Source organism: Pezoporus wallicus, unplaced genomic scaffold (genome assembly GCF_028554395.1).
Source record: "Pezoporus wallicus isolate ANWC-B61680 ecotype Strahan unplaced genomic scaffold, APGP_CSIRO_Pwel_v1 contig_8803, whole genome shotgun sequence".
In the NCBI taxonomy this organism is placed as follows: Eukaryota; Metazoa; Chordata; class Aves; order Psittaciformes; family Psittacidae; genus Pezoporus; species Pezoporus wallicus.
Genome location: NW_026635049.1, coordinates 620,969 through 645,017, shown reverse-complemented (window position 1 = coordinate 645,017; position 24,049 = coordinate 620,969). Strand labels below are relative to the sequence as shown.

General features: G+C 54.4%; 1 protein-coding gene across 1 annotated transcript in view; it reads left to right on the top strand.

Annotated features, from left to right (window-relative positions):
* Window positions 1-4,063: 4,063 nt before the first annotated feature.
* SLC16A2 (solute carrier family 16 member 2) overlaps window positions 4,064-24,049 on the top strand; it is a 34,312-nt gene continuing 14,326 nt past the window's right edge. The window contains exon 1 of the mRNA XM_057400649.1: window positions 4,064-4,537. Coding sequence (XP_057256632.1) covers window positions 4,078-4,537 — 460 coding nt within the window. The 5' untranslated portion in view covers window positions 4,064-4,077. The remainder of the gene's footprint in view (window positions 4,538-24,049) is intronic.

Here is a 24,049-nt window from a genome sequence, read left to right as displayed (position 1 = left end):
GCACAGGAGGAGGTGCTGGTGCTGTGCCGCTGCCGCACGTGCCCGCCTCCCGCGCAGGCTGCTGCAAGGGGTGAGGTAATCCTGGGTAATTCCTGACTTCCATGGAGATGCCTCGGGGCCGAGATGATTATCGCTGTAATTAGCCTCTCTGATTTTTCTTGGTGTTCTATAAAATATTAATTTACAGCTGGATCCTTGCCTCCTTTGTGCGCCGGTTTGAGCTCTTCCCGTCAGCAAAGCATCTCTGGCACCTCTCACCAAGGTCTTGTGGGGTTACACAGCAGAGCCAGGGCGGCCGCTGGCGGCCGGACTGCGGTTGGGATTGGTGGCTCCAGACAGAAGCTTCCACTTTCCCACAGGAACATGCCCTTTAAGCTCCTATTTCAAAGGAAAGACACAAAATCAGTGAAGCACTCTCGGGAAGCGCTCTTCACACCTCTTCAACTGTATGATGAAGGTGAGCAGGCAGCCAAACCACTCCAGAAGCCCTATAATACAACATGAATTCATCTTCTTGCTCTGTTTGGTCAGAAATAGCATTTTTTTGCTCGACTGTATGGTAAATCAGGCAGGACTGCAACTGTGGTTGAGCCAGACCATGTTCCCTACCCAGCCTGCAGCTGCTAGAGTGAGCATGGTGCTGTGATTTCCACCACCAAATAAAGACAAATGTGGGGCTTGACGGCACATAGTGCCCTGAAAAGCTGCTTGCTCACACCAGCATGTTTAAGTTGCCTCATTTTTCAACCCAACTAAGTAGAATCGACTTTAATCTCGTTAATGAGGCAGAAAATGCCACCTCTAATATGTTGATCCCAACCATTGTGAAGGTCAGGCAGTGGAAGGATGCTACAGAGTGCGTTTTACCTTGGCTGGGTGTAGCAGGCAGCAGCCCTGCAGTGCTGCCCGCAGCCTGGCTGCCTGCTGTCAGGGCTGCTCTCCTTTGAAGGCAGCACCAGCAGCATTACAAGTCCTGGGATTCTCTGGTATTCTTGCTGCCTTCCTACCATGACAAGCCCTGGGCTCTGCACACTGTGTCCCAGCATCCCTGCCAGTGGGTGACTGCTGCCGTGTCCCTTCAGGCTGCTCTCAAGTTGTTTATTCCTCTGGGATAATGTATGTGGTGTCTTTGTCAGGCCAGATGTAACAGCTGTCTTGACTACTGCTGAAATCTGAAGAGAAAAGCATTGCTAATGACAGGAAGGGGTCGTGCATAGCATGTGAATGTCTCTGCTGGAGCTGCTCGCTACCAGAGCTGTTTTCCTGGTGCTTTCAACCAGGCAGCAGATGCTGTCAGTGATGTTTTGTCCTCAGTGTGCCCACGCCACTGTGCAACACCCACTGAAACAAAGACAGGTTGCAAAGCCAGCAGGAATTTGTATTCTCTTAGGCCACATCCCGCTGCAATGCTTCCCAAGGTGTTTGCATAAGATGTTTTATTCTGTCACTGCCCCTTTCCGCAAAGCCAAACACACACATTTTGTAGCTGCCAATCCCTTTGGCAGAGGCTCTGGCACCACATTTTGGAGACAAGGAACAAGCTGCTGAAAGCCACGCTTTGCCTGGGCAACCAGAAGCCTTTCAACCGCGACATGAGGTGCCACACGCCAGCTCTGCAGGGATGTCAGATGTGGGTACCAAAGAGCTTCACCATATCCCATACCAAGCCAGCAGGCTGGGGGCTTTGGGGAAAGCCATGCCATGGACGCAGGAGGGTATTTCTATCACTGAGTGTAACCAGGCAAGAGCAGCTGTAACTGTGTTTTTCTCTCTTCTATTTTTAGCCATGGTTACTGAGCTGCAAACCCTCTGGGTGGGATGCTCCAGTCTAAATAAAAGCTGGTCTTACACCGGTAGCAGAGCTGCTTCTGCCTAATGTTCCCTGAGCTTTCCATGCTGCAGCTCCCTTGTGGATGAAGCCTCCACCAGCTCGCCCAGCTCAGCCCTTTAACCCCACTTACCCCTGCCCTGTGATTTTACCCCCAGCCCCACTGGTGGTGTTCAGCTCAGAAAGCTGCAGCAATGCCTGGCACGACCAGCACAAGAAAACACTCTCAGGACCCTGTGCAGCCAACATCCAGATGATGAGAGATGCTGCTCAGTGGGTTTTGTGCCTGCCTTAAGGTCCACAGTACTATTCACCTCAAAATTCCCACTCCATGAGAGCCTTCCTTAGCACTGGAGGGGGGAAGTCCTAGTACGATGGTGTGGGCTGTGGCTAAGGGCTCTCCCATCCCTCTCTCTGCTGTTTTTAATCCAGCCCCAGCTCTGCAGCATCAGGGACTTAGCACTGGAGAGGGGGCAGCTTCTTCCCCACAGCCTGGGGTCCTCCAAACCCTTCCCTCTCAGGTTGCTGGGCCTTCACGAGATAAACCCCGCAACCTCAGGCAGCCCTACGCTGAAATGGTTGTTAGAATCCAGCCCTGCGGCTCCTCGTGTCGGCAGAGGGCAGTGGAAGACGCGCCCAGAACTCCCCAGCCTCGCTGCGGAGACGGGGATCCGGGGAGGAGACTGCACCGGAGAGGAAGGGAAATAAATGCAGTTCCTCCGGCAGCGGGGCTGAGCTGAGCGTGGCTGCACCGCCGGGCACCCTGCCGGGAAGGGGGGGATTTAGGGCTCATCCATCGGCGTGGCGGCGATGCGGGATGGCGTGGGGAGGAATCCGCATCGCCCATCCCCGCAGCCCTCCGGCTTGTGTCTTTCCAACGCACACGCAGGCTACTGGGAGCCAGGGGGAACCGCTCACTGCTCCTCATCCCTGGGCGGGAGAAAGCGGACGGCAATGGAGCAGACCTGCAGCTGGCAGTGATTCGCACCTAGGAACAGGCAGGCAGGCCGAGGAGAGGCTCCTCTGGCTGTAGCCGTGTCCCGGAGGGTCTTCGCCAGGCCCGGCGAGCCGCAGCACGTCGGCAAACGCCTTCCCACCCTGCAGCCCGCCCGTGGGCCGGTGCTGCTCTGCGGCGGCGGGAGAAGCGAGGAGACGGTGCTGGAAGGGGGGGGCCCTGCCTGCTGCCTCGCTGCTTGCTCCGCACCCTGCTCCGCTGCCTCGCCAGGCGATGGTAATTAATACCCCTGGAGGTAAAGAAAGAGCAGCGTGAGGTTGGGATGTATTATTTTACTCTGATAGGAATCTGACACTGACACAGCCATTAGGGTAAAGAAAGAATAATAACTTAGACTTGGCATATATTAAAGTGCAAATACCTTCAGCGTGTGAAAAGACAGGCTTTAATATATTGGTGGGTTTGTAATTATTTATTGAAAGAAGAGAAAAGGCAGAGCTTATTGCAAAAAGAGAGCGAGGTGAGAGAGTAGCTCCCTGCCGCATCCCTGCCCGTCCTGCTCGGTGAACCACAGCGCAGAGGTAACGTGGGGTGACCCACAGCCCTGGGGAACATCCCGCATCCCGCTGCTGGGATTTACGTCGTGGGCTTCTCACCTCCCCACCCCACAGCACGGAGCTTGCGTGGCTCGGGGCTGGTGTAACAAAAACGTTCTCAAAACTCTCGGGGTAGGGGATGCCAGGAAGCCAAAGATCCCATAGGCGACCCGGCATGAAATGGGATAATAAATTCCTTCATCGAGGCTGCGTTTTGCTACCGCTCAGCCTGTTCCTGGTGCTTTGTGTACCCCGGTGGGGCAGAGGGAGCAGCAGCACCAGCGGCCCCACCGCCGGGCTGTTCCCCTGCGGGATGCTCCCGCAAGCCGGCTGCCGGGACGCGGGGCCAGGGCTCTCCCGGGCCGGGGGTAGCGGGAGCAGCCGGTGTCTCCGGTGTGTCTCTCTCCCCGGCCGGGCCCGGTGGGGGCGGTGCTGGCTGCGGCCCGCCCCGGGGCTGCGCCCGCCGCAGGATGCAGCGGCGGCGGCGGCGGAGGCGGTGCGGCTGCCCGACGGGCGATGCGGGGCCGCAACCGGGCCCGGGGCCGCCTTTAAGCCCCGCGGGCGGGCGGCGAGCGCGGGCGGCGTCGGGGAAGCGCCGCCTGCCGCTGTCCGGGCCCGGGGAAGGGGGAGGGTAAAGCTTGGGGGTAGCGGCCCCCCCCTCCCCGGCGCAGGTAGAGACCCGGGTGCCGAGCGGCGCGATGGAGGAGGAGGAGGAGGATGGAGGCGGTGGAGGGGAGGCGGGGAGTGAGGCTGCGGCAGGAGGGGGCGGGCGGGGGGGCCGGCCGGGGGGGGCGGCGGGCATCTGGGACCGGCTGCGGGGCAGTCGGGCTGCGGGCGGCGGCCGGAGCGCGGCCGCGATGGAGCAGCGCGAAGAGAAGGGGCCGGTAGCGGCGGCGGGCGAGGGAGAGCCCCCGGCCGGGGCAGGAACCGGGACAAGCCCCGGGACCGGGGCAGAGACCGGCACCGAACAGGAGCCTAGCGGGGCCGCCGCGCCCTTCCAGCCCCCCGAGGGTGGCTTCGGCTGGGTGGTGGTCTTCGCTGCCGCCTGGTGCAACGGCTCCATCTTCGGCATCCACAACTCCTTCGGGATCCTCTACATGATGCTGCAGAGCGACCTGGGCGAGGGCAATAAGGACCCCGCGCTGGAGTTCAAAACAGGTACGGGTTCCTCGGTCCCTTCCCGCAGCTTGCCGAAGCAGAGCCGGGTCCGTGGCCGGCGGGGTAAGGTGCGGCTCGGCAGCCGCTGCTTCCCGGAGCGCACCGAGGTGGCTTCGGGGCTGAAAGCTCCTTCTCGGATGTGTTGAACCGCGATTGCTCCCTGCCCCCTCCATCCTTGTAGTTGTGGCGATATTTATCGCCTACAACATCATGTGTTTCTAAGCTCCTATGTACTCAATTAAAATTAATACATCTGAAAAGCATGCCCTTAGCTTGTCCTGCCTGGTGTTTTGGAGTAAGGAGAGCAGTGCTAGTGAATCAGCTGGTGTGCGTGTGAGCCACCCCCTTTATTTTTTATTATCCCTGTCATTTTGTTACGGGTTTTTCAAGCTGTTTGTTTGTCTGTCTGTCTTCTCTGCTGGATCGCTCTCGGGGGTGGCTGCAGGAGAGCATCAGCCTCACCAACATGCATCCTCCGAGTTGCATCGATTTGGTGGGAAAGCCTACATAGGGCAGGTCTGGCAGTGCTGCCTGCACGGCCACGCCGAGGGTGCAGGGTCTCCAGTAGTTAACACCTGTTAATAGGGAGACTCACGACCTGCACCCCGTTGTGTGTTTTGATAGGACCGAACAGGGTCAGGCAGCGTCAAGACTGTGTAATGTTAATACAGAGAAAAGGGCTGCTTCTCACTGCAGACACCCCAGTGTTTAAGTAGACTTGGCAGAGGGACATCAGCCTGACGGGGTGCTTGTCCCCAGTGGTCCATGGTGGACATTGGTGTTAGCATGCCTAGTCTTGTCCTAGGTCTTGGTATCCTCCCCTAGAAGACTATATCCATCCTCATGATGGACATCCATTTCCCAGCTTGCTTTTATCTGGTAGGTAGAGACAACCACTTGGTGTTGAGGGAACCTGCTTGTAGTGTGCCCTCACTCTGGATGGGACATTGGCAGAGTCAGAAACTGAAGCGGGAGTGTGCCGCAGAGAGCGGCAGTGCTGGGGTGGGGGGGGCTTGTGAGGTCTTTAAACTACTATTTTGGGGACCAGTGTTGCCTGCATTCCCTCTGCTCAGCTGATGCATGACCAGTGATCATGCTGATGAAATGCACTATGAGATACGCCACAGCTACAATCACAAATTAACTCTGAGATAGTGTTACTGGAGAAACGATGTGACCGTGTAATTATGGGCAGTAACGGAGTTCTGCGGAGAGCTGAGGACATGTGGCCGGTTGTAATTAGAGTGATTGATGGGCTGTATGTGTGTGCGTGTATGTGTGTGTGATCCCCAGGAAGCTCATCGCGTAGCGCTCTGTTTCCTGCTCTCTGTGATCATATCTAGAAAGCCTAAGGCAGAGCTCTAAAGGTAGAAGCGGTAACAAAAGAAATTAAATGCTGCAAGTTCTGGTGGTTTAAAGGCTCCATGCCCAAGACAGGGGTTGTAGGAGTCGACATTTGCCTCTTGCTCCCTATTTATTTATGGCTATGACCGCACAGAGGCCTCGAAAAAGAAATCGTGTGGGTGTGTGAGGTGAATCCAGGCTCGGTAATTAAATTGCCTGAGTGACGAATATATGCATTTTGGCCTGGGTGCTTAATGAAGAGGCCATTAATAACCCTTGTGCCGCGCAAGGGCTGCGTCTCTGCTCTGAGGCTGCGGTGCAGGGGCTCTGGCGGTGGAGGGGAGAGGAGGTGGTGATGGAGCCCATCTGCAGCCACAGCGCTGTACCTCGGGGGCTGCAGCTGCGCTGTCTGGGGCCGAGGGCAGCGGGGTGCAGCGTGGGGCCCCCCTTCAGCCCTTCCTCCCTTGCTCCCACCCCTCCCTGCTCAGGGTTGCATAATTTCCCTGCGGCGCTCGTTTGCGTGCAAACACAATCAGGAAAATATTGTAGCTCCTTTCCAAGCGCTAAGTGATAGATAGGGCCTTCCTGAAAAGACTGGTGCTGTCTGTCTGTCCTCTGACATCCCTCTGCTCCTGCTGGCTGCAGCAACAGCTGGACCCTGGGGTCCCCCTCGTCTCCCATGAACCAGCAGGTCCGGGGGATGAGGACATGGTGCAAGACCGGCGTTCAGCACGTTGCTTAGCCTTTTGTCTCTGCTCTTAAATCTCCTCTCTGTTCTCAGGACTGAGGAACAAGATGGGGTTTGTATCAAAGAGGAGATCTGGAGGCAAAATTAGGAGTGATGTTGTGAGGCATCCCTTTAAAAATAGGGTTATGTTTATGCTAAAACGGGTGCTCGTCTGCACTAAACAATAGCCGCCCCGGCACTTGGCTATAATTATCAAGGTTTATTTCTTGTTTGCATTGGTCACGTTTTCTCGCGTTTGATCTTGGGAAATGCAGGATCTGCGGAGTTCAGGTTTGGGGTCAGGCTTTGAAAACAAACCCTCTCGCAACAATGCATCGAATGCATAGGCTGCTTTGTCTAAAGAAATATACTGCGCTACGTATGTCAACAAGCAGCACCGGGCTGGCTGGGACCACCGCGTGCCCCTTCGCTGCTGGATGCCAGTGCCGGGACTTTTGCAAGGCACACTCTGTGCTTTTGGGTTTGTTTTCTTTTTGGGGGGGAAATGGAGGGTTGGGGGGTGGGGTGGGTGGATAATGCTGGAGCTGGAATGAAAAAATAATACACATGTGAGCACTCAAGGCAGGAAAAAAATCAGTCTGCTCCGCTGGAGAGGTGCTGAGTGATGCTTGAAAGCGTTTGCTGGGAAATGAATGGTAGCGTTTCCCTCCGGTTGTACAAGGCTTGTTCCGGTGCTGAGGGATCTTATGGGACACGGCTGCTCCAGCGCTGGTCCTGCCAGGTGCAGGCTGATGCTGAGCGGTCCCGGTGTGCTCATCTTCTCCAGCCCCAAAAGCCAATTTGAGTGATAGAATGGTCCTGGTAAGCATTAACTGGGCACCGACCCTCTGAAATTGATATCTGCCACTGCTTGGATGCTCTCCCAACCCTGGCAGAGGTGAGCGCAAGGTGAGTCTGACCCCAGCCAGGGCTTTGCTCTCATCCCAGGAGCACCCAATTGCACTCATGCCACCCAAGGGTCCCAGTGGGTGCTCTGGCTACCTGGGGAGAGCCAGGGAGGATGGTACCTCTTGGTGCATCTCGTTCCTCCAAATGCATCCCTGGTGCTGTGCTTGGAGGTCTGGCAAGTGCTGGTGGGGCAGCCTGGAGAGACACATTGATTTTGTACAAAGAATTTTATCTTTTTCTTCCCCCCTCCTCCACTTTGTGTCAATAGCCCAGGTACAGATTAACTCTCTTTGCTTAATATTTAATGTTTTGGTTGCTGCAAATGCTGCTGCAAGCACTTAGAAGGATGGCCTGAGGAGCTGGTCTGGCTTGCCCACAGCTCCTCTGAGTACATCCGTGTGTCCAGCAGCATCCTCTGGCCTGTGGGCAGGAACTTAAGAGAGCAGCTTTCCCACATTAGTCTAGCAGAGTGGAGGCTGATGGAGCACCCCATGCTCAGGGAATCTGGGCTGACGGACCATATCCCTGGACTTATCATATCTCATTGTGCCCATGAGGCCAGCGCATAGCTGATGTCATCTTTATACCTGAATTCCCATCTGTTGTGGGGGGAATTTCTTCATGAGCACTGATTCACATCCTTAGGACCATGAGCTTAGCTGGATAAGGCTGGTTTTACTCCAGTATTGTAACAGAGCCTTGGTAAGAATGAGTTTGTTTCTTGGAGAAAGTAAAGCATTTCAGTGCTAACAGTCATAGTGAAAGATGGAGAGAAGACAAGGACTCCTCTCTGGCCTGAAGAAGAGTCCCAGGGTGGGTGAGTGTGGCTGGAGCACTAGGAGCTAAGAAAAGAAACCCCAAGGAGAGCATAAATCGCAAGAGGTAATTCTTGGGAATGGTCCCAGCTGAATTTCAGCAGCACACCATGGCCCGGGTGACACCAAATAGGGGTGGCTGCCATGAAGCTGCACTTCATTTAGCCTGCTGCAATGGAAGGCACCTACCCCATGTATGAGGTTTGGGTTTGGGAAAGGTGAGGGTGCTCTTATGGACACTCTTACATACAAATTACTAACCAGTGGTAAGTTTGACACCTGTGATGAGTGTCATCACCCAGTGCTGGTGCTTAGGAAGCTCCTGTCTCCTGAAGGTGATACTGTGGTTGTCACCTTCTTACCTAAATCCACAGGATTTGGAGATTTAATTAATTGCCAGGGAGCTCCCCTGGCCCCATTTGACACATGCATTGGCCAAGGGCACTGTGGACCTCGACATTCCTGATGGCTTCCTCATGTCCAACCAGGCTTCCAGTGCTCCTCTGCATTTCCTTACCCCATGGAGGGATGCACTGTCATAAACAGTATTTACATTGCCTGGATGGGGATGTAAATCTGTCCAAAAGAGCCAAAGAAGTACCTTTTATCCCCCAGCCCTGCTATCTGGGGAGTGCAAAGGGCACCATGGAGCTTTCCCAGCTTTACTGGGAATTTCCCACAGTGGGATGCTGGTGCGCTGGGCTCTTCCCCAGCTCAGCTCCTACTGCATTGGGAGCTGGAGCTTATGACCACAAGGGAATGGGAGTGAGTTTTGAAGGAGCTGGGTTTTCATGGCTCGAGCTGTGTGCAAGGTGCCGTGTGAGATAAAGCAGCCTGAAAAGCAAACAAAACACCGTTGCGTCATCAAACCTGCTTCTTGGGGCCATCGGGAGCGCTTGAGGTTATGAGGAGGCCAGAGCACTGTTTCTAAGGGAGGCTCTTGTTTTTAAAGACTGCAGGGGCCCTCCCAGCCAGCGCACTTGCTGGTTTAGTGGCTTTTAATTCATTTTTAAAGTCTCCTCCAAGTGTTACAGATGCTTTCCCACCTAGCCAAGGAGATGCTCCAGTCTTAGTTGTATTTCCCGATGGCCATTGTCCTCGAGTGGTGGCAGCTCCCGTGACCTTGCTGCAGTATATGAAGTGGTGCATAGGGTTGTGCAATTGGTTTGGCTTTGTTGTTTCTCTTTTGGTCCTTTCAGTTACAACAAAACAAACAAAACCACCCCTTTTGCGGAGATTTGATCATAGTTTAAACTGTGAAGGTGCTGGGTTTCAGCTCCATCGCTGAGACAGGGCTGAGAGGAGGAGGGCTTGGAGGGTGAAGGGGCTGGGATGGATGCAGTGGTGTGGGGTGGGATAGGGTGCGATGTACAATGCCATGGGGCTTAGGGACAGCAGCAAAGGAGCAATTTCAATTTCCCTTGGGGGAGAAATCCACGAGTTTGATCAGTCACCCTTTAATCCACTTAAAAACCCTCAGCAGATGGAAGCCAACCATCAACTGTGGTGTCTGACACCCAGCACCTTAAAATAGACCTGACCCATCAGGTTGGGTGAAGCCCCGTAGCCGGAAGGCACTGCTGACCTCGCTGCAGTGCCCGTTGTGCTGGCTGCACATAGCTCACACGGGCGTTGTCACCCGCTCGTGTCCCAGGGCAGCTCCTCTGGCTCCCTCCTTCCTTATCCCATGTGTTACAGACACCTTCCTGGCTCATCACACTTGTGGGGCAGCACTTCCAGGCACCCATCCCACCAGGTACGAGTGGAGGGGAGGGAGAAGCTGTCTTCCCAAAAATCCAGTGGCCTGATGGAGACTGCCAGGTGGCGTGGATGTGGAGCTGGGGCTGCCGAATTCCCTGTGTGGTCTGTAGGCTGTTTGAGGAAGGGGCAATAACCTGGGTTTCCGCCATCCCAAGGCTGGTTTTGTATTCTGGAGGGGGCAAATTCCCACTGGGGATATGGGTAAACCCAGGGTAGGAGCCCTGCTCTTATTGTGTTAACAGGTTGCCAATCCCAGTGGGACGGTGGCACCAGCAGCTGCTGCTCCAGAGGGATTCGGATCAGTCAGCAGCATCTCGATACAGGGTCTGAGTAACTTCTTGCTTTCTTATCCCAGTTACTCCTTGGGACCTCTGCCAAAGCAGTGTGGGGTATGTGCCAGCCATAGGGCGAAGCCACGAGCGGGCTGACAGGGACCTCAGTGGCTTTTGGGTCAGTGCCACATGTACTTGTTCTTGCCTGCTGCCCCCAGTGTGGGCTCCCAACACAGTGCCCCGATGCTGGAAACCACCGAGGCTTTACCCTGGCTCAGTAATTGGGGTTTTGCCCCCTTTTTGCTGGTGTCTCAGTGCCATAGGGAATTTTCTGGCAAGTCACCGAATACCTTGGTCTCTTCCACTCACTTCTTTTGGGATGACAACCTCTCAGGAGATTCCTATGAGCCAGGCAGGCATGAAGGAGGATGCCAGCATTTCCCACCTGGGGCAGTAGCTGTGTGTCCCCCCTCCTGCAGCCAGTGGTTCCTTGGGGAATCACTTTTCCCTGACTTTCCACAGCCATGAGCCTGTGGCATCACCATACCTGCTCCGGCAATGAGGGGCAAGTGGACTTAGGTACCCCCACCATGTACGCCAATATAACATGAGTACAAAAATGCTGCTGCACCCATTACAGCAGGTATTTGTTGGGCTTTCCCTTCCTCTTCCTCGAAGGATCAATTAGCCCTTATTGCAAGGGAAGGCGGTGCTGCCTTTTGGCATTCATCCCGATGGAAAAGGGCCGGGTGAGGGGCATGTTCCAGGCTGGGCATCGCCCGGGGCCCTGCCGCCTCTCGCGCCGGGGCGTTGCCGGTGCCTGCCACGGGCGCTGCGGAGCTCGGTTCACTCCGGGCTCTTTCCGTTCATCCACCCCGAGACAGTTGGGGCGGTTGCAAAACCCACATGACGTGTGCTGGGAATTGCCGTAACACGCTCCTCACAGGCGCGAGCCATTCCGATCTCTCCCAGGCACCTCGTACAACAGGTCCTGCCAGCTCCCGGGGCAGGCGGGATGCGGGGCTGCCCGCAGCACCCTTGCCTGCACCACTGCCTGCCCAGGGCATGGGCCGCAGGCAGCAAAGCTCCCGCATCCTCCATCAAGCACACCCTATGGGCAGCGGTGCAGCCACGGAGCGTGGCACAGCCCTGGGTTCCATCAGCACAACTTCAGGCTCTTTTTCCCATCCTTGCCCTTTTATTTGTAGATCCCTAAAAATTTACCTGGTTCCAGAGCTCCCCACCCTGGAGCACATCCCTCGAGAGCCAGAATGGGGTGAAGCGTAGGGGAAAGCCCTCGGGAAGGGCTGCCAGGTCCCAGCCTGTGGTGGGTTGCTTCGCTGGGACTCGTCGTGGGCATGCCTGGAAGCTGTGCCGTGCTGCCCTCCGTGCAAGGAGCAGCCCAGGCCGCTGCAGGCAACCTTTTCGGCTTGCATGGGATGGGCAAGAGGATGGTGATGGCATGCTGGCAGTTCAGCCCCATCACCTCTTTGCACCTTTGCTTTGCACACTCCATGGGAGCATCAGCCTGGGGATAGCCCGTACCTGCATCCCATGGGACACAGGCAGAAGAGCATCGCACCACACTGCTGTGATAGAAGCTCTCAGCGCTGTGTCCCAGTGCAGGAACCTTGGAGATGGTATTTTGGGGTTGGTGCTACCAGCACCATGGCTGTGGGAGCATCTGGTCTGCAAAAGCCTATGATGGAGGAGCCCAGCTCACCAAGACCCTGTTTCTTCCCATCTCTGGGTGGGGTTTTGGCTCTGGGTTTGGATTTAGCAGCTCAGTGATGGTTTTTATCTTGCTTTCCCTGGTGCAGAGCAGAGAGCAGGGCCGGCAGCCGGTCTCCCTGGGGCAGGGAAGCCCCACATGCTGCCGCTCGCTGCATGGGCCGACTTGTTGGGGTTTGCCCCGAGCAAACACTGGGGCCCTCCTTGGGGAGGAGAAACAACCCTCCTGTAGTGCCTGCAGTGAAGGGTCCTGCTTTGAGCACCCACCCATTACCGTATCCCTATGGATCAGCTGGAATGGAGACCTACAGTCCTCCTGCCCTGCCCGGTGGCATCCCCAAAAGCCCCTTTCTTGGCCATCTTGCGTCAGGCACCAAAACAAAGGCTTTGTTTCAAGCTCTTGGCCTTAATCTGTCCGCCCGCAGCTCCTGTGCGTAAAAGGGAGATGAAATCCTTCCCTCTCGGGGGGATGTTGCGTGAGTGACTGTGTTGATGCTTGCCAAGGAGCCAGGAGTTTGGGCTGGAGGGTTTGCACAAACCTTGTGTGAAGCAGAAGGAGCTCATTTAACAGCACACTGGGGCCCACCGAGGTGGAAACCAAACTGAATGGCAGTTCCTTAAGTGAGGGTTGTGCCTCCTGTGCTCCATCTGAATCGGGTCCGATGGCAAAAAAAACTCATCTGTGATTAAAGATTGACGGTAATTACATAATGGGTATGCACCAGATGATGCCCAGACAAGCTCCCTCCTGGGATTTCCCAACTTTTGGAGTGTTTTAACCTTGCAATCATCCTAAAGTGCTTCTACTATGGGGAGGTAATTGTTGATATTACAGCAGCACCCGATGCGATTGCACAAGGCTTAGCAGTGGCACCATGGCCACTGGAGCTGAGCTGGTGGATGAGCCTCTGATAGCCTGGACAAGTCTGGGGCATAGTCAGGTACTAGAGATGGATCTCCCCATTCCATACCCAGCATTGTTATGGCAGAAAAGAGTGAAAAATAAGAGAAAAGCTGCTTTTTTGGGTCTGGTGCTGCAGTGAGGAGGGTAGTGGGGCTGAGCTCTTACTCTATGGGCAGCTGATAGCAAGGAGACAATGTCAAGACGTTCTTGATGGCAGACCACCTATTAACGCACGTATTTTAGTAAACCCCAGTTTATTTCTTAAGGTTTGTGTAAGCAATGGAAGTGGGGAGCACTGGGGCTGTCTGGGATTAAACTCGCCTGAAAGCCAAGCACGCCAAGCTCGCGAGCCCGGGGAGAGCTTAATTAAAGTCAAAGCAGAAGCGTTTCCAAGAAAATAATACGGGGTTATTTAAACGGGATATTTGTGTTCGGGGCCCAGAATGTCTCCTTTCCCTCTTCGGTGTCAGCTTTAATAAAACAAAATGAGATCTCCAAGAAAAACAAATTGGAACGCTTAAAGGGCGCTGTTGCGGAGATAAAAATCAGTAACACTGTTGCTGGTAACACCTTGGGTTATTAAAACGGAAAGAATGCTAACGATGGGATTTGCATCGGCCTCTCTTGTGGCTGAGCCCCGCCGGGAGACCGCTGGCCCAGGGAGAGGGGCACAGTGTGGACCCGGCACCCCTCACCGTGGCCTCTGGGCTGGAGGTGCAGGGAGCTGGCGGCCTCGCTGGCTGGGCGGATTGGGGGATATTTGGGAAACGGTCACGTGGGGAGGATTTGGGAGGATTTTGTTTTTCTTTGCTACGGCTGCTGAATACGGCTCTGCCCAAAGCCCGTGGGGTCAGGTGCTGAGGTCGGATACTGAAGGACTTGGAAAATGGCAGGAATCAGGATGCAGGGACACCAAACTTAAAAGAACAAATGAAATCAGGGCTGGTTTTGTTGGGAAAGATGCCGTGGCCCATCAGTGCTCTTCCAGAGGCGCTGAATGTGTGGATGAAAAAAAATGCCAAGCTGGACTTACTATGGCCTGAGAGCTGTACACTGAGATGCTGGGCTTGGAAACCAGGGTTGCCGCCTCTAGAAGCAGTACCCTGATCCAGTGGGATCAGCTGAGTGTGCTGAATCCTGTCCTGAGGGGATGCTCTCAATGTGTCCTGGCTGTTGCTGTTATCAGGTTCTCCCGGCTGCGTGGCCACAGGTTGCTCCCAGGATGCTGAAGCAGGGATGGGGAGGGCTGGGGAGCAGCTGGTGACATGGGTTTGCACTTTGGTCTCTCGACCATCTGCCTCTACCTCCCTGCTAGAAGAATGGATTAAAAGCTGCCCTATTTTTTCCCATGTGCTTCCATCCTGTCTAGAGCTGACCATCTCCTGGTTGGAAGCTGGACGAGGCCATCAGTACCTTCCCTGGGTACCAACCGTGGTCTGTGGGGATAGAAGTGAGGCAGCACACAGGCATAGAGGTGATGCTGCTGACCCGGGTCTGGGGTGAAGAAACACAGTGCTCTTTGGGGTCCTGTCTGCCTGTCTGTCTGCCAAGGAGGGGGATTTTGAACGGGGGGGGCTTTAAAATGCCTGGGGTGATGTTTTCCATCAGCAAACCCAACCCACTGCTGCCTGCCAGCAGGACAGGGATTCAGAGGCCAGCTCCTGCCTAGCTGCCGTGCCCAGCTCCATCAGATAAGGCAATTATAGCTTATCACTTAATTGCAGAGTATAATAATAGCACAATGTTATTGAGATTGGATGTTGCCAAGGGGTGGATATTGGTGCTGTTGGGTTTCTGTTTCTTTTTTCAATCTAAACTTGTCGAGGCCATAGGGCTGCTGGAGGTGTGAAGTCTTCATGGAGCAACTCCTTCCCCTATCCCACCACGTCCCATGCCCACAGGGAGATTCAGCATCAAAGAAGGGCCATGCTGACCATCCCAATGCCAGGGAAGCTTGCCCACAGTCAGTGAGGAGCCACTGGGAGGGGAAGGTGACAACTTACAGGGATGTCATCAACTGCTTTCTGGGTGGCTTTTCTCCTGCACACTGGGAATGTGGTTTCCATCCCTTGCAGGTTTTTCTTGTCCTGCTCAGCAGGTTGTGGGATGCATGCTTGCTGCTGCATGTGTGCACTGGGTTAATGCTGGATAGCTGGATGCCCTCAAGAGGGACATCAGGGTGTGCATCCTAAAGCCCTTGCAGGAGGTATTTCCACTGCCAGTGTTGTGTGCGAAATGCTTGACCAGTGCCTCTGCACCAACATGGGTGAAGGAAAACTTCATATCTGGCAACTCTTTCCCAGCCTTCTGGAGCTGGTGTGGGAGAGATGAGTGAGGCGTCAGTCCTGATACCCAGAGCTCTGCTTTCCTGTGGCCCGTGGGGTCTCAGTTTTCCACTGTCCCCATGGAACTCTGTGGCTGACAAGGTGACTGTGCGCTCCCTGCATCAGGATTTGGGGCATTTCCCTGCCCAGACTGGCCTGGCTGTGGATTTTCTGCCTTGAATTTTGAGACCCATACTGGTGCAGGGTGGGTTTCTCACCGAGAGTGGAAGTTTTGCCATGTTTGTCCTGATGTCCTCAGGGTAGGGTGATAAAAACTCAAGATACCTGGGCAGAAGGGATGGTGTTGCAGCTGGGAGAACGCGGCCCTTGCGATCTGCATTTTGGGAGATGGCCTCTTTTAAAGGAGATTCATATAAACCCAAATATGTTGCCCAAAGCTAAGAAATCATGGCATAAGCTGTTAAACTCTGCCCTGCTCCAGTTCATCAACCAAAGCATGAACCAAGGAGTAGAGGTACTTCAGGTCCTAATTCGACCTCTGTGGCTGGCTGTTAACCCTCTCTGACCCATCCTAAAATACACCTGGAGATAAGATTAGCTCTGGTCTGGATTTCGAAGGTTGCTTCCCTCCCTTGGGGCAGCATCCTCCCAAGGCCAGCTTTCCCAGCAGCCCCATCTGCAGCTTCTCCCTGCTAGTTTGTGCCCCACTGGGCTCGTAAAGCAAAAAACACCACAGAAAAAGGCAGAGAGTAGTTTTTACAGCAGGGTGGTGGGGAGTTTTTCTGCGCAATGAGGGCGGTTGCTTGGATTTTTATTGCAAGATGAAGAGGGAAGGAGGAAAATAACAGCCCAAAAAGCTTTTGGGAGCATGATGCCAGGGAGAGCAGCTTGAAAAGCAATGACTTTGAAGGTTTTAATGTTTCCTCTGCTTCAAAAAGCAGGAATTAGCTATTGCAAAATGCCATTGCTGGGTGATGGTGGCCCCTTGGCCACACACTGACACTTCTTGCAGCACACAAGTCTTTTCTTTTATCACCCACTATGCTGGAGCAAAGCTCAGGCTTTCTCCAAGCATTTGAAGTTGGGAAGATGCTAAAGAGCTGAAAAAGCAGGATGCTGGGGCTGGTGTGCAAGCAGCAGGTTGTTGGCTGTTTTCCCCATTAGTCAGGCCTGGTGTCGAGTCGATCTCTTGTTCCATTTTCTTATGAATGAATCAGTTCTGGCTCAGCCCGATGGTCAGACTGGTTAAGCGAGAAGCAGCTGGTGTTAGTCTCATTAGAAATCAAGACAGAAGTGAGCCTCTCCCTGGCTCTGCAAACACCCTGTGCTTCCCAGCCGGCCCTCAGCCGCTGTCTCGGTGCCTGGCAGGAATGGCAGCAGAGAAGCCCTGGTGGCTTCTCCATGACCCCATTCCCTCACACCTTTGTGCACCTCCCAGCTCCTCAGCACACTGAAGCTTCATGGCCAGGGCAAAGCAACTGGTGGATGCAAACAAGGATCAGCATCCCGTGGCTCCTGCTGTCCTATTGGTGAGTGCCGCAGCACAGATTTATTGGGGGGGGGGGGGGAATTTCAGCTGCAAGTTGCTTGCAGTGGTCACTGCTTGTCTGCAGCCAGGGAGCATGGCTCAGCTGTGTTCACCGTTCCATCCCCAGGCAGCCCCAGTCCAAAGGTGGTCCTTGGTTAGCAGAAAGAGCTTTAGCTCTACACTGCTGAAGCTGCTCAGCCCCTGCTCTTCCCTTTGCCCCTGGGCATGCATGGGCTTCATGACAGAAACTGCAGCTCAGGTGCTTGAAAACAAGCCCAGGGACTGCAGCGTGTTACCTTACAGCAATCCCACACCTGCACCTGTGGAAACAGGGTAGTTCTGATTCCTGCCCCTACCCCAAAAGGCACTATTTCCATGGGGAGAAAGAGGAGGCTCCCTCCCACAGAGGTAGGATGTGCGGCTTTCAAACCTGAATTGCAGGAGAACCAAAACTTACCCAGTAACTGATAGAAACTTTCATTAACCTGCCCTGTTATTTATTTTGATTTCAAAGCCCTTGATGCAGCAAAAAGTGAAGGCATTTCTCCAGGGAAGCATATTAATGTTTCACTGGGCTTTGGAGCACTTTGCTGCCAAGGCACTTTGAGTGGAATGGGCTGTCCCTGGTTCCCCTCTGTCTTGTTAAACATTGTGTGGCTCCAGGGAAGCCACAGTGCAGCTCTGCCCACAGCCATCATGTGGGCTACAGCTCTCCAGGGATTGCTTTTTAATATATATGTATATGTGTGTACACATAGATGCTCTGAGGGTTTGAGCACCTCTGCTCTGGAGCCAGGGTGAGGGAGCTGGGCTGGTTCAGCCTGAAGAAGAGAAGGCTCCTAAAAGGGAGATATTAGAGCAGCTCCAGTGCCTAAAGGGGCTGCAGGAAACCTGGAGAGGGGCTTTGGACAAGGGCCTGTAGGGACAGGCCAAGGGGAATGGCTTTAACCTGCCCGAGGGGAGACTGAGATGAGCTCTTAGGCAGAAGCTCTTCCCTGTGAGGGTGCTGAGGCGCTGGCACAGGGTGCCCAGAGAAGCTGTGGCTGCCCCATCCCTGGCAGTTCAAGGCCAGGTTGGACACAGGGGCTTGGAGCAAGCTGCTCTAGTGGAAGGTGTCCCTGCCTGTGGCAGGGGTTGGAACTGGGTGAGCTTTAAGGCCCCTTCTAACCTAAGCCATTCTATGATTCTTTGCACACAGGCACATCTATATGCGCATAGATGGGGGGGTGTGTATGTATTATGGATCCCCATTCAAGGTGGAGGGCCTGGGGCTGGGTTCCTGGGATGCTAATGGGAAACACTGATTGGTGGGTACCAAACCCCAACACCTTAGCTGTGGCTTTTCTCTGCCCACCCCAAGTATTAAAGGGCAGGGCTGTCAAAGCCACTCCGTGTCTGAAACACTTTCAAATGAGACCAGGTCAGCTGAAAGTAACAGCCCAATGGCACAGGGGTATAACCTGTTTCACTTTGGGGAAAAAGGAAATATTAAATACAATAAAATATTGCTGTTCTTCAGTTTCCTTTAGCTATCAGATTTGCTTAATTACAGCATGGTCTGTTTCTTCTGAGCTATCCACTTGTTCTCAGATGTGTGCTTTAATGTAAGGAAACTCCAAAGAATTGAAATCACATGGATATTTCATCTCGCTTTTGGCCTCCAGGCATTTGGTTTAATGTTAATACTCATGCCTTGCACTGATGGGGATTTTCTTCCCCATCAGTAGGCTTCAGGAGCACTATCCCAAAGGCGTTAGTGTCTCTGTGTGGAAACTCTCCAGTACTGGAGGAGGAAATAATTCCTTGATGGCTATCAGAAGAGCCCAGATCTTCAACCACGGAGCCATTTTGCTGCATGGATGGGGCTGGGGCAGGTGTGCTCTGCTCAACCTGCTTACAAACAGCTTTTCTTCGTGTAGTTTAGTGTTTAAAGATGCTCACTCAGCAGAGGAGGCTCCTCAGTGGATCCCCCTCTGCGGTCAGTCATCCCCTTGCGCTGTCCCTTGTGCTGGGGCTGAGCACTGCCACCAGCCCAGGGAGCTGCTGCTATGTCGGGGAGAGCCCAGATGGAAGAGGCCATTGCAGGGGGGGTGTTATCTCCTTTGTGAATGAAGCTTGGGGGCAAACCAGCTTCAAAGCCAACTGGAGCAGCCTGGAGAGGGGCCTCCCTTCAGAAGGTGCTCGCAGCAGCCGCCGCCGCTGCCTTGATTTTCCCTTTCATATCCCTAACCCCGTGTGTAGTCTGGTATTGGGCGGACTTTGTCTTGGGGGAAATTGGGGCCATGTTGGGTGTAAGCAAATAAGTAACATAACTGGAATAGTTTGATAATGTTCGGGTAGGCGGCTCTGCTTGGGTGCCGCAGGGGAGGCATCGCGGCTGCCCCAGCGCTCCCTATTCTGGGGTGTTTGCCCCAGGGGAGGCTCAGGATGAGGCCGTGGCAACATGTTTCCCCCTGGAGCTTGGGGGGTGCTCCATGGTGGGGTTATGGGATGGGGGGCAGTGGTTGTGGGGAGGATGCTGCTGTGCAGCACCATGGTGGGGCAAAGGTGGCAGTGCAAGTGCCTGCTGCTGGGACAAACATGGGGGATGCTTTCTCTCAGCATCACTCATCTTTGGGGTACCCCAGCCTTTTCCAGTGGGTGCTTGGGAGATCTGGCTCTTCCTAAGCCATCCCCATTCCAATGGAGAAGGGCTGCTGGCAGGCCTCTGCCTGGTTACCTGCAGAACACACACCCAAGCTGTGCTCTCCAAAGCATCAAACAACCTTTGGGGTTCAAAACCCATCAGTGGCTGCAGGCCATGGCAAGGACACCCCAACACAGGGCTGGGAGTAATATAGCCATTAGGGGTGGCAGGAGCCCTCTGTCCCTGCAGGGCTCCTGCGGGGTGGGTATTTTGGGAGGTGCCTCTTGGGGTGCAATGTGACAAGAGCCAGGAACCACATTGCACTGGAGGGAAGGAACAAGGGACAGTTAATCAGAGGGACATGGGAAGGTATCTTCGCTAAGCTTCACACACAGTGAAAGGGTTGGGCTGACTGGGAGAGGAAGAGGAATGGCGTACAGTGCTGACAGCCAGGCTGCTAGAGGAGGGAAGGCACATCACTGCCTTCAGCTCCCTAAAAAGTTGCTAAAAAGGCAATAATCTGTTTTCTCTGTCTGGTGAAGGACAGGCTGCAAAGTGATGCCTTGAAATTGTGCAGCAAGGATGGTGTTGTTGGGAGAGATCTTTGGAGTACAAGATGAGCCCTTGTCTAGGGGAGGGTTGGAGATGCCCATCACTGGAGGGCTTGGACAAAAGGGTGGGCAGAAGTCTGTCAGGGCTGGGAGGAGACCTCAGACGTCCTGCAGCAGCACTTATTCGTCTGAAAAAGGGTGGTTCAAGTGCCTGGGCCGGGTGGAGGAGCTGTGGCCAGGGCTGCTGGTTTGGTCTGAAGAGCACTGTGACTCTCTCCTTAATGGTCAGGGCTGGCAAAGGGCTGGAAGTGTTTTGGTTTCTGAGCATCCCCTAATGAATTGCAGGGAAGGCTGTCAAGTACCCGACCAGGAGGGGAAAAAGATCTCCATGAGCCTGTGACCAGCCCAACATTTCGCCTGTTTATTTTCCCTGGCCTCTTTGTTTTCCCTTTGAGTAAAAAGGGTGTTTCTTCTCTTTCCCTCCATTTAACTGCTATTTATTTGCTGGTAAGTGGAAGGAATTCAGCTGGGATCAGCCCTGCTCCTGCCAGCAACTGGAGTTGAAAAGTTTCCGTGGGGGAGATGTGAGAGCAGAGCAGAGGGGCTGTTTTCCAGCCGCCGGTCCTCGCTCTGTGGTCCCTGCGTCATGGCTAACCAGGTTGGGTGGGTTTAATTCTCCTCTTTTACTGGGATGTTGACAAGTGCCCATGGGAATTGCAGTGGGAGGAGCATGGACCTGAGCTGGCGGGTTTCTTCTTGCTGTTGATGGGAAACAGAAGATGGCTTGGGAGAAATTTGGCAAGGAGGGAAACTTTTCTGTCTCTTCCAGCTTGGAAAAAAGCATCCTTTCTCACCCCAGCCTCCCTGCAGAAGGCGGAGGGTTCCCAAACACAGCCCAGGCAGGGTTTGCTGGAGGGGGATGAGAGAAGACAGAAAGTGCCCGGTGATTTCACAAGGGATGTCTCACTCTTGGGCCACGAGATGCGTTTTGGGAGGGTATCCAACCTGCCTTCCATCAGTGGCTGGGAGCTGTCCTGTCTTCTCCATGAGGCATCAAGGGGTTGAGACGTCCCAGGTGCTTTCACCCGAGTAATGTTGGAGATTTTTGGAGTCTTGGGTATAATACAGATGGAGATGTGATGCCAGCCGTGGTGGTGGGTTGTGCTGGGCATAAGAACCTGTAGGGATGCACACGATGCTGTGCCTGGCCGGGAGATGAACCACTGACCTTAGTGTAAAGGGCCTCTTTGGCACTGTCCCCTTGGCCTGGCCCACGTGTTACAGTACTGCTTTGCTGTCTGCTCTGGTGCTGGCCGGGAGCCATGACCTCTGCATCCGGCAGCGTATCACAGAGCAGCCAAGCTGCTCTGAGCCAGGGAAGTGCCGCAATAGCCACCTGTGTGGGGCGGCTGGTGGGGCACTGGGGTGCAGGTTAGCAAGGGGCAGGGGGTGAGGTGCCCACAGGGTCACCCTCCTGCCCTTCTGGGGTTTCAGGTATCCCCCCAGCACTCATCTAGGTACCAGCTGCCTGTGTGCTGCAGGAACTGGGTACCAGGATGAGTCTGCCGGTAGCAAGAAGCGGCCACAGTGGGGATTTGGAGGAGATGTCATGGTTTTGGGCTGGGGGAAAAGGGGGGGGAGGGGGTGGCACCACTGCACTGCTGGGGACAGGGGGATGGCTGTGGCATAAGTGCTGAGCTGTTCCCAGTGAGTGCTTTGTGGCTTGTGCAAGTGAGTGGAGGAGGTTAATCACAGTCAAAGTCCAGTGGAGTTTGGACGGGTCATGGCTTTTCCAAAGGCTTAAAATTTTGGACGTGCAGTAGGCAGTGTTCAGGGCCACGGCTGACCCACACCATCCCGATGGAGTTAATCATTGCCTGCTGTCAGCAATGGGAGCCCTTTCCCCAAAAACACAGGGTGAGGAGCCAACACGTGGGGCCTGGAGGAAACCCCAACCTGTCACACTGGGATGGAGAGAGCTGGGCCCCCTGACCCAAACCTTTACCCTGTCCTTAATGCTGACCAAAACCTTAAATCCTGACCCTGACCCAGACCCTTTACTCTTCCTCTCATTTCATAAGGTGGATACTGTGTTTATTGCCCTGAGGAAGAAGAACTTGGGGGTGTTGGTTGATGAAGAGTTGAGTGTGACCTGGCTTCAAGTGTGCGCTTGAGCCCAGAACCCCATCATGTGCAGGGCTGCATCCCCAGAGCATGAGCAGCAGCCGAGGGAGGGGATTCTTGCCCCCCTGATGCGCTCTGGGGAGAACCCCCTGCAGTCCTGATCCAGCTTTGGGGCAACAGCACAAGGAGGGACCTGTTGGAGAGAATCCAGAGGAGGCCACAAAGATGCTCAGAAGATATGGAGCCCCTCTCCTATGAAGACAGGCTGAGAGAGCTGGGCTGGGTCAGCCTGGAGAGGAGAAGGCTCCTTAAAGGGAGACATTAGAGCAGCTCCAGTGCCTAAAGGGGCTACAGGAAACCTGGAGAGGGGCTTTGGACAAGGGCCTGTAGGGGCAGGCCAAGGGGAATGGCTTTAACCTGCCAGAGGGGAGATTGAGATGAGCTCTTAGGCAGAAGCTCTTCCCTGTGAGGGTGCTGAGGCGCTGGCACAGGGTGCCCGGAGAAGCTGTGGCTGCCCCATCCCTGGCAGTGTTCAAGGCCAGGTTGGACACAGGGGCTTGGAGCAACCGGGTCTAGTGGAAGGTGTCTGGGCCCATGGCAGGGGGTGGAACTGGATGAGCTTTAAGGTCCCTTCCAACCCAAACCATTCCATGGCTCTGTGATTGCAGGGTGGATATCCAAGAGACATCACATCTGGGGAGAAAAATTATGTCAATAAAGAAAGATAGAAGGAATCAGGATGAAGGCCTCCTGGGCTGAGTGCCATGTGTTGGGGTGAGCACTGGGAGCTGTGTGGGCAGCTGGACCCTGGGCCGGTGCCTGTGGTGCTGTGCTCACTGCTGGTGTTCCTGACGCTGGAAGGGGTTTTTTATGTATATATAAAAAAATACTTTCTTCTCCCTGTGGGTGTGTTTTGAAAAGGGGCTTGGGAACAATGAGAATTAACAAGCAGATAGAGAATTAAACGCAGGGTTTGAGTCTTCAAATGTGTGCGCATTTCAGAGCGCATGTTTGTGCCAAGACAAACTCTGTCAGGAATAAACATCATTGGACATGAAAGGCTAATTACAGATTGGCGCTCCGCGGGTGGGAGGAGGGAATTTTCACCAATTAGAATGGAACTTTTCTGTTTTCCATAAAATTGCTGGACGAAAACGCTGCCAGGGGCTGCTGAGGTGTTTGACAGTGCAGTCGAAGGAGGGATGCTCGCTCCCAAGCCATGCTGGATTTTCCCCTGGTACTAAGGAGGCTTTACCAGTTCATTCAAGCAGGAGCTGCGTGAGGGCACTGGTTTTGCCCAACAGCAGTTGAACCCCAAGAGCTTCCCACTTGCAACCCTTGGCTCTCCCCCAGCTGTATGGAACATGGGCAAACTTGGTCCAATGCCACAGCACTTGGAGTCATCCAACATCAGGAGAGATTGGAGTAACCAGTCCCCAGCTTCCTCAAGGGTGCAGGTCATAGAAAGACGTCTGGATGGGACGTGGTGGATGGGAGCCTGTGTTGAGATGAAGCTGTTGCAACCCTAGCTCCTATTTCTTGGGTAACTTTAATGTGTGGTAGGTGAATCATCCCTCAGAAATTGTAAGCCAGAGGCGATGCTGAGAAGAAAAACCTTCCCGGCCTGCAGAGGGGAGTGCTGGGGAGACACGATCCAGCCTGGGCACACAGTGGGTTTCAGCTGCAGAGCATATGCTGCCTTGTTGTTTTTGGATGGATTTCACAAGAATTTGCATTTCTGGACCAGCTCTGGGGCCTCCGAGGCCGAGTGGAAGCCGGGCTGTGGATGGGGAGAACGTGATGCAGCCCAGACATGAGCTCCAGCGCCATTTTGCTCTATACAGGGTTGAATTTTACGGTTTTGGAATGAAATGATTCAAAATGTGGCTGGGGCCGAGTTTCTCTGAGATGCTCAGTGCATGAACCTCAGGAAAA